Source organism: Larus michahellis, chromosome 1, assembly GCF_964199755.1.
Source record: "Larus michahellis chromosome 1, bLarMic1.1, whole genome shotgun sequence".
NCBI classification, from domain to species: domain Eukaryota; kingdom Metazoa; phylum Chordata; class Aves; order Charadriiformes; family Laridae; genus Larus; species Larus michahellis.
Window position 1 is genome coordinate 59,164,309 of NC_133896.1, and position 13,914 is coordinate 59,178,222.

Below are 13,914 nucleotides of genomic sequence, written 5' to 3' on the forward strand. Positions count from 1 at the left end.
CTGCACGCCTGTAGGAGGGATTTGATAGTCTCAGTGAAATGTGCCACTGGAGCGAGAGGCTATCATCTAACAAATCTAAAAAACTGCCCGAGTGTTTTCTGTGCCAGTTCCACCATGGTATGTGAGGGCTCCACCAGCCTATTCAGCACATTTTCTTCAAAGTTAGACGAAAAAGAGCTCGCCATGGAGTATCTCGTGCAGTCTTTAGCGAGCATTTTCCTATTCCAGTGCCCTGTGATGCCTGTCCTGCCTGGGGACAGTGCAGGGGGATGAGCTGGGCACAGGGAGCAGCGTTGGGCTCAGGCAGGGCTGGTGGAGGGGAATCTCCCATACTTTGGTCCTTGTTACCCCAGCATTTCTTTGAGTAAAATTGGCACCAGAGCTTCTCCAGTGAAAAGTTAAATATGGGAAGGAAGAGGTGGCACTTATTCATCTCAAGGGATCCCTCACCTACTTAGGCATAACAACCCCTTCAACAGAGAAATGGAGCCACTTCTGGGTGCGATGGCTGCACTACTAAGCAGTGTGAAAAAACAAGCGTGGGCTGATGCCTGCTTTTAAAACACTTGGGTGGATTCTTCATCCTCCTTCCTGTGCATCCACACGACTTCCTTTTGCACAGGTCTACACACACACACACAGACAGACAGAGTGAACTGTCTGGAGTCTAATTTACCTTAGAAAGCTCTTGGGATGTGTCACCTCTACTGGGGTTAGATGTAAGGAATGGGATTTTCATTTTCACTTGTCTCCATTTCTCTGAAGGGCCCTTCATACCAATGTTTCCACAGTGCAAAGAGGCTGTCAGTGCTGGCACTGCACCCACTCTGAGGTGCTTTTATGCTCTCAGGATATTATAAAAGTGTCTTAATATAAATGAGAATTTGGGCTGTCTCTGCTTCTGACAACACTTAGACTCCCAAACTATGATCTCAGCCTCTGCATTAGATTAAATGCAGTTCTGTGTTTGCCTTTTGGGCTTTACAAGCCTTCAGCTATTAATTCCAGTAGATGTGGGAATAAGGCAGGGATATGTTGAAAATCTGGACAGCTTTCTTACATGGGGAATACTAATGTCTTTGGGAGCATTTCAGACTTTTAAGGATATAAATTAATCATGCACCAGACTGCTCTCATCTCCTGTCTCCCTGTGGAGCTGGCTCTTTTGCCATTGGGGCTGATCATCCAGGGGAGAAAGCGCATTTTTGTGTGTCTGCATGGGACCTACCACAGTGGTGGCCATACCACTACCAGTGTGCCATGCAAACTGACTGTGATACCACAGTACGGACAACAGCCAATGAACCAGGAGATGCCCAGGGTCTGAAATGGGGAGGACCCTGCATGGACCAATGGCCCTGGCAAGTGGGGAGGGGTGACAAAACTGACAGCAAAGTGAAGAGGAGCTGAGTGCTACGGATAAAGCCTTGCTGTGGGGAATGATCTCTGCCGTGGAGTGGTGTTTAGTCCTACAGGCCTTGCCTGAATTTGGCCGGTCTGTATAAGAAGGTGTGTGTCTCACCCTGCTCGCCCTGGATGATATGCCCGCATCACTCGCAGCTGTGGTGGGGTCAGTGAATGCTCCGATTCCTCCATACAAGCCTATTCATTCCTTTAATTAACATTGACTTTCCCGTTCGTTCCAGCTGATTCAGTGCTTCTACTATGCTCAGCGCTCTGATAACAGGATGACAGCCTGTTGAATCACCATCCCAAATAGACAAGGACCTGAAAGTGCTTTTTTCCAAAGGGTATTTTCGCACCACAAGCTGCAGTACAATCACAGCACGAGGAAGCAAATCCTTTTACATGGGAGGAGCAGGGAAGAAACTGGCCAGCCCAGCAGCAGGTGTTTCTCTGCTGTTCAGAACTTGCAGACCCCAAGAGACATGTATTCTGGCTAAAAAAGGTCTGCCTGCTCCAGGATGCAAGGCTCTTTAAAGTCCAATGAGGACACTGTCCTCTGCCCACTGCACCCTTTCCTGTCCCAGTAGGTTCACCCACCCCACGGGGCCATTGACAAGCTGCTTCCTGAAAGAGGCACGTGGGCTTTCTAACCTACAGAGGCCATGCTTTGTCACCGCACAGTAGCTGCACATTGCTAGAAGATGAATATTTTCTTGTCTCTTGAGGACTATTCATTCACAAGAGCTGGTGGTTTCTTGCAGTTCTTCTACAGGGATAATATCCAGGGAGGTCACGGGAGCAGCTACTGTCCCTGGACACTGATGTAGGACATATTGGCAGGCAGTAGGTCACTTCCCAGCTTCTTGTCTTGCAGGAAGCTTGTGTCAAAGAGGAACGCTAGGCTCTGTCTAGTCCCTGTCTTTTTTAATTTAACTCTTGATCTAATTGGGGTCTTTTTTCAAATGTCTTTTTCTATTTTTCTGTTGCTCTCAAACCAAAATTCTGAAAATTTCTGCAAAGGTGCAGATGGGAGAAAAAAATGGGAGAAACTGATTGGGAGAGTTTAGGTTTCTAGAAGCCAGATGGAAAAACATGTTCTCCCAAGATTCACAGAATGTGCCACATGATATAGTACAATATGTGCTATATATTTAACACTGAGCAACATTTGGGCAATATTTTTGTATTGATGGCATGGCAATCTGTAAATGTAAGGGAGAAGTGTGTGTAACATCATGTAAGCTTTTGAAAGTGCACTTTAGGCAAAACACCAACATGCCAAATGACCACTTCCCTTACCGAAATACCCTGGAGAGACAATGGGCTGGGACAAGGTGGCAGATAGGGTTGACCCTGACAAGCCGCAGTTCCACATGAAGGCGTTTAATATCTCCAGTAAGCACTTATAAACAAGAGAAATTATTCCCACATGGGGGATGATTTACCACCATCTTTCACTAATATCTCCCCTGTCTTCACCTGCCTATCCCTGACCTCTTCTTTTTTTTTTTTTTTGGAGCAGAAGATAAAAAAAGAGAAGTTGGGGTGTGCTTATTTATGTATTTATTCTCAGTTGCTTCCATCTCAGCTCCTCCTGCTAAACAGCTGCTTGGAGGCCTACTTCTCCCTTTGGGGTTTACTGATCTCCCAGATGAATAACGTCCCCCTTCACCTCCCCAGCAGCTGGCGCCCAGCCGACGTGCAGGCAGGATGCTGACAGTTATTGGGAAAACATTTGGCATGCAGGCAGCTGCCAGAAAGCAAAAGTCACTCTGAGCAGACCAGGGTGGGGAGCATCTCAGAGACTAAACTACTCCCTGGCCCTTTTCTCATTTACAGTAATTCTTTCCAATAAGAAATGTGCTGCCAGGGCCTAGAGCACTCATTAATTAGTTAATCCTGGACTGAACGCAAGAATGATTAAAGACTGCTGTAGATTGTTTCAGTCTTGATCGGCTTTTTTCTTTTTTTTTTTCCAATCCTGCTTTACTTCGTCTCCTTTCTACGTGGGTTTTTACGAAGGCTTCTTCCAAGGAATGGCAAACAGAGAAGTGAAGGGCCAAGTCCAGCTGCACCTGAACTATACTGGTCAAGGTGGATCTTCATTAATGACCTGATACTGGGAGACAATGCAGCCTCCACAAGCTTGTGGGTGCCAACAAGTTGGGGGGCAGGAAGTGATAGATATGCCAGAGGGTAGAGCTGCCATTCAGAGGGACTTCATCAACTGGGGAAATGGGCCAATGTAACCTCACAGAGTTCAATAAAGACCATTGCAAAGTCTTGCGGTGAGGGAGGAATAACCCCAGTGCTGCTGGGGAGGCAACTGGAAAGAAAAACAGTTCTGCATAAAAGGACCCAGAGATCCTGTGTGCGCTTGCAGGGAAGAAGCCCTATGGCTCGCTGGGCCCTATTAGCAAATGTGTAGCTAATGAGATACTACTCACATCTGGAGTGCTGTGTCCAGCTGTGAGCTCCCCAGTACAAAAAAGGTATTGACAAACTGGAACACGTTGAGTGAAAGGCCACCAAGCTCGTTGAACTGGACTAAAGACATCCAAGGAGAGACTGAGAAGTGGCTTTGTTCAGTCTCTAAGAAGAGGCTGAAGGGGATCCATCTACTGCCATCAGGCAACTAAGAGGAGGGTGCAGAGAAAACGAAGCCAGGCTCTTGTTGAAGGTGTGCGGTGAAAGGAAAAGAAAAAACAGATAAGAGGTGCAGCAGGTGAAATTCTAATTGGATACAATTTTTTTAAAAATTAAAAAATACTAGAAGAAGTTCCCAGAGAAGCAAAGGGATCTTCATCCTTGGGAATATTCAGACTTTGACTGGACAAGTCCCTGATCAACTTAATGTCACTTTAAAGCTAGCCCTGCAATGAGCAGAGTGTTGGGCCAGATGATTTCCAAAGATCTCCTCTGACCTAAATTACTCTACGACTTTTTATTCTGTGATGTTGGAAAGTGTTTGGATGACCTTCTGTAAAAGCTTTGGGTCACAAGCATTTTGAAGGCAAACTGCTGTTGGCAGGTGTGGTTGTTACTACTTTGAGGCATCATCTGGGTCCACATGCTCTTCCTTGTCAAGGTTGATCAGTTTACAAGTAAAATATAAGGCAGGGTTAGGAGACTGCCACTGTATGGTTTAGGGAGTGTGTGACATGCGATTTTATAGCTCGTTAACCATTGGTCTGTGGCTGAGAAGGAAATCAGGGCATCTTCCAGAGTGTCCTTGTCTGCATATAGCGGTACTACTCCTACTGCCACCATGATTCCTGGTTCCTGCTGCTTTTGCTACACTGATCTCCCTCACACCTCATGGGTTTTCTTCCCCAGCCATTCTATTTACAGAGTCAGTCTATTACAGAGACCCAAAAGACTCCCTGCTCCTCTCCTCCAGCCTGGTAAAGGAAGGTCATTCTTTGTTCTATGCTACGTTCTTGTTTTCGTGAAACCAGATCTGCGTTACCTTATTCATATAAGTAATCACGTTCATTCTTTCTTTGAATAACTTCAGCAGAGTTTACTTCTTTCTATGGAAAATATGACATGAGTTTTTGGCTGAAATGAGGGGTTTTTCTTAGCAAACTTCCTATTTTACCATGACTTCCAACATAACATTAAATCTAACATCGTAATAGGTGAAAACGTCATAGATTTCCTATTACTTTTCAGTTATGTAGTAACAATACTATTAACACCCAAGTAAAGCACAAAACAAACTTGTTCCTATTTGTAAATGCCATTTTCTATTATCTCTCAGACACCTGAGGCACTGCATAGTTGGAGGGATTATTGCACTTCTCAGGTAGTTGCAGCCACTTATGGTTTGGACTTGTGCCTCAGAAGCTTGCCTGAAGGCTCCATTAATTGGCAGTAATGCAAAGCTTGATGTATCATATTGCTTAATTATGCACTTTTCTTCCTCTCTGTGTCATGCCAAGCAGATAGGAAAGGCTTTGGAAGAGAACTTAGTCAAAATATGTTATCACTGAGAACTGTCAGAAAACCAAATAAGGCCTCCTTGAATAATGGAGGGTAGACAGAACCTGAAGCAAGGATGTCTGTCTTCAGTGTCCAGGAAAGATCTTTTCCTATTGACATGAAAGATGAAGTGTCTTGTAAGACTGGCACTCTAAGAAAGACAGCAGGAGAGCCCGTCCTTCTCCCACAGCAAAAAGCTTTCTAAACTGCCATGGTATTCTGACAACATAGTCTATTCTTGAGTGTTCTTTCTTCATTCCCGTGAAGCTCTTCGTGCTTCAGTGAGAAAAGCTGAAGGACCAGCAACCAAGCCAGAGTTATGGCTATATGCAGAAGTAAGAAATAGGAAATCTCTTTAAGGCATGAAACCTCCCAGCAGGATTTGCTGTCATCATCTTCTCTACCCTACGGCAGGCTGGGGACTCGCTTTCTGCAGAGAAATGTTATTGATGATCTTGTTTAGAGCTGATCCTATTCTCATAATTAGAGAAGTTAGACATATGGTCACCAGAACAGCTACTGCTGGTCCTGAGATGTTTAACTTCCATATTTAACATCAGGAATCTCTTAAATTGTTTTATATTCCCTCACTTCTGACAAAACTATTTCCAAGATAGCTAACGCTGTCACAGATTTAAGGGTAGATGGAACCAACCTAAGAAATCATATTCTGCGGTCAAATGTCTTCCTATTAGGTGTTTTGTATCCAGGCTTTATACTCATGTTTGTCTCTAAAGTATAGCTTTACCACTAAGAAAGAAAGAGACTGCTAAAATGCATTGGAACAAGTTGAAAAAGAGTTAGTTAAATGGAAATAAGCATCCTGCACCACAGTATCAGAGTCCAGGCTCAGGACTGGCAGGACTAGCAGCTTCCCAGCCAGACACTCGTCATCACCCAGAGGTGATTGACTCTGGTAATCGCTGGCCAACCTCCATTGCCAATAGGAGAGGTAGGCTGAGTGGCTGCCGTGTGCCTTAGCTAGCATCTGGGACAAGGAGGCAACTACTGCAGAGGGAGAAAAGTCACAGGGACCTGTGGGTGGCTGCTTCACTCTCAGGGTGGCCAGTTCAGTCGTGCACCACTTGGAGCACTGAAAGGCTTGTGCCATGTGTGGCAGAAGCCATTCACTGTGGCCACACAAGCTGAAAGGAAAGCACCTTTCCATTCCACAGGAAAATGAAATCTCACCAGCTATTTCAATCTGAAAATTTTTCCAGTCTCCTGGATTATTTCTTTTTTAAACAAAGGATTCTTGTATCTCTACGCCACTCTGGGAATGTGTTACATGCATTTTATATTTTGCCAGGCGGTGCTAGGAGCCAAACTCTAAATGAGAGCTGAGCTCTTGATGTCTGAGAAAGGGCTTCTGTAAAAGGGTTGTGGCCAAAGATGGGGCTCCAGCTTTCTCCTGGAAGCTTCCTCCATCTGGCTATCACGCTAAGGAAGATTCACGACTTCAGGTAGGTGTCTGCCGTGCAGCCCAGGAAGGGCACCGCACAAACATGCAGAGCATAGCTTATTAGCAACATGTTTTAAATCTGTGGTTTACTTTTAGTTCCATTTACCTATCCCATCTCCCAGTCCATCAGATGTTTGAATGGGCTGTCCTGTATTCTTTCTGTGACTCATTCCCATGACCTCTCTTTAGCACGGTCTAGGTACAGTTTTATTCCAGACTGCTCATGGTCATCTAAACGCTGGCTGGACAGATCTAGTGGAGAGGAAAGGCATGTGCTCCGGCCACGGGTCTCCTAGTCCTGCTGAACTCGGATGCTAAGGACCTCAGCACAGTAGGTGCTACTGAGTTTGGCTCACCCAAAGGTTTTGGCAACGGTGTTTCAAATGTGGGACTTCTGCCTAACCTGTCTGCCTGCCAAGGATATCAGCTTTCTGTCATGGGAGATGCTCTTGGGTTGGGCTGAACAAGCAAAGAAAACAGTTATGCTACTAGTTATTCCAAATGCAAGGATTGCTACGTTAGCTTAAGCTTTACGCTCTGAGAATGAGCAGTATCTTGCAAAAGTGATCTTCTACTAAAAAAGCAAGAATCCTCATGTGAAGCAATTAAGTTCTCTTCTCTCCAGACTAATGGTACCCCCAGTCATTCAGTTTTCACACCACCACTCCTCCCATGACTATTCATTTCCCTTTTATTGCCTGCTGTCCTTTCTAGCCCCTGGCCTCACATTTTGCCACTGGTCTCTGTTTCTGCTTTACGGACATCTTGCAGCCTCCAGGGCTCTCCAACTGATGTTTATTCGTAGCTAGTCCCAGGCCCTGCACTCCTCTGCCTTGTTCTCAGTATCCATGGGAACATCCTCATTGTCCTGCCGCTCAAAACAGGGATTCAGTGTCCATCGTCGCTTTAGAGATTCACTCCTCATCTGCTGCATGAGAGAGTGCCCTGCCTTCCTACACGATGCAGAGTTTGAGAATAGGCTTTTCTACATTAATTCTGTATTCTCGCGTCCATCTTCTAAGTTGAAAAACTCTTCCTTTGCCAGGATCTGAAAAGACAAGAGCTTTTTTTCTGAACTTTTGGCTGGCAGAAATAAATCCACTGAAGGCAGTTTCCCAGCCACTGCGTGTGCCCCCCTGGTCCCCTCCCCGGCTGGCCGTGCTCGTTTGCATGCTTCATCCCCACCACAGCGCCATGTCCCCACCCCGGGATGCCAGGCAAATACTGCTATTTCCTCTGGGGAGACCAGAGCAATGGTCTGAACCATTACCAGGCAGCCCCACTAAGTGCTGTTCCCTAAATCAAGTCTGGGGAAAGACTTGAGCCATAAAGGGACCATTTTCTTCTTCATACACTCAGAAAGCTGAATGAAGGAGGGACACACCTGAAGCTCCTGCGCCTCCAAGCACCACAACAGTTTAGTAACTTAGTGCAGATATCGAGTTCTGGTCCTGACGAATCCTTCCTGAGGACCTCTGCCTGCCTCTGAGGTACTTTCTACATGGCAAGTCCAGCCGAATGGAGCAGCTCAGGGTTTCCAAGATTTGTATTCGCTTGCTGTTTCTCAGCAGGAGGCCACCGCTTGCCTCACCCCCACTGACACCAGGGAGGTCCATAAATCAGCTGCAGAGCGATAGCGCAGCCCTCCTGATGCTCATTATGCTTCTCGCTGCTGGAGGAAAGCACCACCTTTGGTGCCAAGTACATTAAGGAACATGCCTGGGTTTAAAAATACTCCATGGGAGGGAATCACAACATTTCCAAAGCTCAGCCTCTTGCATCACAAAAGCAGAGCATGCTCCTCGCCATGTCTCGGGCAATAACAAAAGCCCAAGGCCGACAAACAAAATGAACAGCTTTGAAACAACAAAGCTGCGCTGGGTTTTGTATACAGTGTTTGTTGCCACAGTCTGGCCCAGAGTCACCATCTCGGATTTCCCTGCCAGAATGATGGAAATATAAATAGGGGCTATAAACCCAAAGTATTTCCAGCTCATACATCCAAAGGATAGAAATTATAGTCTCTTAGCAAGGAAAATGTTCGAGGGTAGTGAGGTAATGGGACCTGGTTACAGAGATCATTTCTCTGAAAAACTTTAATACAGCATGGAAATTTTTCCAATGTCCTTGATGCAACCTCTGTTAAAGTATAAAATAATCCCCTATTTCAGTGGAAAAGCCCCTTCCATGCCTTCGAGAATGAACTGCTGAGCTCCATTTTGGGAACAGTTTCTTTCCAGCTGCTGCTGTTTCCAGAGATTTCTGAATGGCTCCAAAGGCACAGCGTCAGCAAGGAATGGGATCTGGCTGTTTGAAAGATAATCTGTCGCCTGTTGGCTTACCTAGAAAAGGCCTCACTTTTCTGTGCCTTTGCTGAGAGCTGCTGCTGTTGAACCATAGGAGTCCCGGCTTCAGTCTTGCTAAATAATATTCTGGAAGCCCATGCCATGAGTCACAGCACTGGATGAGGGGCTCTGCTCATTTGATTAATTACATTACCATGCCTGCCCTTTACTTGTTGACTCATAGCCATAGGAGCCTGGGATGTGCTGCGTATGTAGTGAGCTGATTAAAGGGGGAATGTATGTCAATGTATGGATGTGTACAATGGCTTTTTGAAATCCCTCCTGATCTTCCCACCCACTGGGCATTGATTCAATATCGAGTTCAATCATCAGGAAACAAACTTGCTCCCTCATCTGCGTCGCACATTGCAAGGAGCTTGCCAAATATGGCCAAGCTTTCAGAAAGAAAAGAGAATCCCCCCACCAGTGAATTTATGACCCTTGGCTCCGCTCGTGGCTTGTTCCTGTGCATGCCTGAGTGACATGGAAACTGCAGCAAATCTCTTTGGCCTGTTTCTACGCTCTCACACTTGCAGCTATGTTGGATTTTCCCTTTTTTTAATGACTAGAGTTTTGTGTTTGGTTTGCTACCTTCTAACGCAAGCAACCTATGACGAGAGGCACAAAGAAGAGCAATATGCATTAATGAAAAGGGGAAGGACGGAGAAGAAACAGCGGGAGGCTAGAAGTGTTGCTGGGTGTTTGAAAGTGAAACGTCACTCCTCTCATCTCTTCCAGGTCCTTCAAGCCTGACTTTGTCCTGATCCGGCAGCACGCCTACAGCATGGCCCTGGGAGAGGACTTCCGCAGCCTCATCATTGGCCTCCAGTATGGTGGCATCCACACGGTCAACTCCCTCTACTCCATCTACAACTTCTGCAGCAAGCCCTGGGTGGTAAGTGACGATCCAGCTCCCAGTGCATGCCAACACTGCGAAATAGATACATGGTACCAATAAAGCACCAAACTCAGCTTCCAGTCTGTTTCATAGGAATTCGTCTCTTTAGGTTAAAACCACCATCTAAACAACCTTAGGAATTCAGCCGGGAATTTTTTGGGGAAAAAAAAAAAACTACCAGCACTGCTCCTTATCAGCCTCTAGTGATATCAAGGTGTTGTTTCCTCACCCAGAGTAAGACGTTTCACCTGTCCCAGACACTAATGTCTCACAAACAGCTAACAGTACAGTAACACTTAGATTTCTTTTAAGGCAGAGTAGGTTAATGGCAATAGATTAATAATATCAGATCAATCTCTGACCTGACCAAAAAATGGCAAAACTACCTTAAAAGAAAAATCAACATTTGCTGCTTTAGAAGGTATCGAAACTACAGTATTTTTAGCGTCTTTTATTAGATGCACACTTGTGGTATCCAGGTGGCCCAGCCTAAGACTAAGATTACACATTCCTTGCCAAAGTGCAATCTGCACTTATCCTCTCTTGTCTTCTTTTCCTACTTTTTCTGGGTAGTGCTTTGTTGTGAGGACATTAGCTGAAAAGAAAGGCGGGAAAGGTAGAGAGATGATTTCTTCAACAGCTAGGTCTAGGAAAGGAGGAACACAGAATGACAAAGACCTGGGAAACAGGCAGAAGGAAAGTGGAAAGCATGTAGAGTTTTTCAGCTGTTTCAGAAGGAAATACAAGATTATCATGAGGTGTTGGTTCATTGAACCTGAAAGATTGCACCTCAGAAACACTTCGGGCTGAGTCAGCTCTTGGGGAGAACAGGACAGTGTTTTGGTGTTTTGCACTGGGAGCTCCCTTCACCTGTTCTTTAAATTTTGTCAAGTTCACCCAAAAATCTCAGAAAACCATAAAAAATATTATCGTTGGCTTGTCTTAGCTGATGTCTGTAATGACCCAGACTTTTATTTCTATGACTGTGCAGTGTTGGATTTAACTCATTTCTTACCAAAAAGGTACCAGTGGAATAGACATAGTCTTCTCAGTTTTCACTCTTTTATGACATTTGGGGGGGTTTGCTGTGACCAAAGCAAGGTCCTGTCTTTTTCAAAAATGTTGCAGTGCAGTAATGAGAGTAGTGAGAAAAATCTCACTTTTCCATTAACGTAAAGGAAAAAACATCTCACTTTTCCATCACTGTAAATGCACATTTGGCTTCAGTCCCCCTTTGAATGATGAGGGTTGCCGGGAACGGAAAGGGGAGGAAGAGAGGGATCAACACCAAGCTCAGTACAACACCTTTGCATTGTTTCCAACATGAGCGCGTTGACCCTGGTGACCAGACAAAAAGCCTCTGCGTTTACACTGGCTTTTGCTGAGGAAGACAGTCGTGTGGTCCATCCCATCCGATCTGGGGGTTGAGTCAGTCAGGGGCTAGTTGACATTTTTCAACTCACGCTTTGTAATTACATTTCTGATGGTGTGCCGGGGCCTCAAGATGCGACAGGCCTATTTTTAGGAACCTAAAAGACAAGAAAACAAACAAACTCAGCACATTGAAAAAAAAAAAAGAAAAAAAAAAAAGAAAAAGCGAGGCTGGCAAGGCAGTGTGGGAGAAATTGGCTCTGCCAGTAACTTGGCTCTAGCTATTCTGGGTCCGGTTGTGCCATGCTTTCCTCACGGGGAATACAGCTGGCTCAGACAACCTTCCCAGAGGAGTCAAGGAAACCACTTGTAAACACTTGAAACAGGTTTGCAGAATGCCTCCTTTCCCCACTGCCCCCCCAACACGCATCACCCCCCCCCCCCCCCCCCAAACCAATGACTGTAACTCACTAAGCAACCGAAGAGCTCAGGTGGGATCTGAGCTGGTATTTGGCCCCACTGAAATTTTATCAGGTGGAAGCTCAGGTAGAGATTGTGGTGGGGCGTCTGAGGGCAGAAAGCTTCGCTGGCAGCAGAATCGGGAAATTTTGATTTTGTGATAGCTGGGAAATGAGAGATAGGGACAGACTGGTGCACGTTCCACTCCGGTTGCAAAACAGGCATCTTGAAATAAGAGAGCTGCTCGACAAAGATTACTGGAAACTTTTTGGACCTAAAAAAAAGTTGAGATACATGAAGAAATGAAATTAAATACCCCTGGGAAATGTGCTTTTCACTCTCCCTTTTTATTTTTTCCAAAAATGGCTCCATTTCATAGAAATGTTTATGATTTTGCGGAGGGGGATGGAAGTAAGACTGTTTTTTCTTGGCAATTTACAACAATGTTTTTTTCTCAGCAACTCTAATTACAATCAGCTGAGTCTGGGCTTGAATTTACTCAAACATGCAGCCCCATTTTTTAATGACATTTGCAAGGTTTCCAGTGCTGCAATACACAAATTTCTTCTTAAGGTTAAAATTTGCATTAAACACAGGCACAGTTTGAAATAGGCGTCTCTGAAAGAAAATCAGAGTATTCAGGGGGATCCCACACGCAGAGAAACATCTGAGAAAGCTGAGTTTTGAGATGATCCCAGAATTATTGAGAAATAACGCTACAAGCGCACTAAACACAATGCTTCAACCACTGATAATAATTTTTGTGTTAGAAAAGTTACAATACAAAATAGAGTGGGAACAATGCTCAGAGCAATCCTCCTATTCCATGCAGTTAATGTCCGTAATTGCAGGGCAACTTTTGCATCTTTGAGACTGCAGGAAACATGAAGCCTTGAGGTCAGTCACCTACAGGGTCCAAGAGACTCCCAGCCAAACTGTTATTGACTGTCACGGGATATAGGCTCCCCGCCGACCTAGGCGCTTTCAAAACGTGCAAAAGACCTTGAGATTCCTCTGAATGGGTCTTTTAATTTCTCTGTAAAGACTCACTGCAAGTAGAATCATAGAATCATAGAACGGTTCGGGTTGGAAGGGCCCTTAAAGATCATCTAGTTTCAACCCCCCCTGCCATGTAACTCTGATGTCCAACCGGCCAGGCAAGGCATTTCACTTGCGTACCTGTTCCTGGTTCCTTAAAACCAGTCTGTGCCACATGGCCTTGCCCCGTGTCTTGCTCTGTGGTCTGGGTGCAATCTCACTAAAACCAGTGGAACCACAGAAAATAAGAACTGATACCAAAATGTGGAAGGGGCAGTTATACCTAGCTGAGCTGCTGACAGTAACATTCCTACCCATCTCAAACGCACGGGGAGGTGCTGCTTGAGCCCAGCTATCAGGTACCTAGGAGCCTGCTGCACCATGTAACATGGGTGTCTCTTTGCCAACATCCTGTCCCTAACAATTGGCAAAAAATAAAAAAAAAAAAAAAGAAGGGAATTGTCCCATGAGGGTCAATACCAAAGTCAAACATTTTTGCAGGCTTGGCCCATTGAGGAGGCTCCCAGGTGGTCAAGCCTCTCAGCTGTCCATCTGAAACACTTGCTGCTTCAGCAACAGCCAAGAGCTGTGTGCTTCTTCAAAAGGAAGCCCAAGGAACAAGTCAGGACCCTGTCTCTCAGCTGCACAGTTGTTCGAGTTATTTTGTTTGAGCTGTTTTCCTAGGATAAACGTATGCCACCTCAACGTCACAGCGTCCGTGGTTTGCCAGGGCTGCACACACACGCAGTGAGGAGCGTGTGCTGCTCTCAGCCGGGGTGTTCTTCCTCCTCTCCCTGTCTCTCTCTCATTCTGTTTAACTTTTTGCTCGCTTTGCTAGTCAAAACAGGGCTTTATTTTTCTTCTCTAGGATGTGCAGGGCTAGTGCAAGTAGTTAAGAGAAGCAAGCTGTCCTCCTTCCCCAACATCAATACCCTCCTTGCCAATAATAA

The 13,914-nt window shown here is 45.4% G+C and overlaps 1 protein-coding gene across 5 annotated transcripts in view; it reads left to right on the forward strand.

Annotated features, from left to right (window-relative positions):
* The window catches only part of SYN3 (synapsin III), a 202,713-nt gene that overhangs the window by 50,549 nt on the left and 138,250 nt on the right, over nt 1–13,914 (forward strand). For all 5 annotated transcript variants that reach the window (XR_012586209.1, XR_012586210.1, XR_012586212.1 and 2 more), the window contains one exon: nt 9,937–10,093. Coding sequence is in view for 2 of the 5 variants with exons in the window: in XM_074580510.1 (XP_074436611.1) it covers nt 9,937–10,093 (157 nt within the window). In the remaining 3 variants the exon portion in view is untranslated. The remainder of the gene's footprint in view (nt 1–9,936; nt 10,094–13,914) is intronic.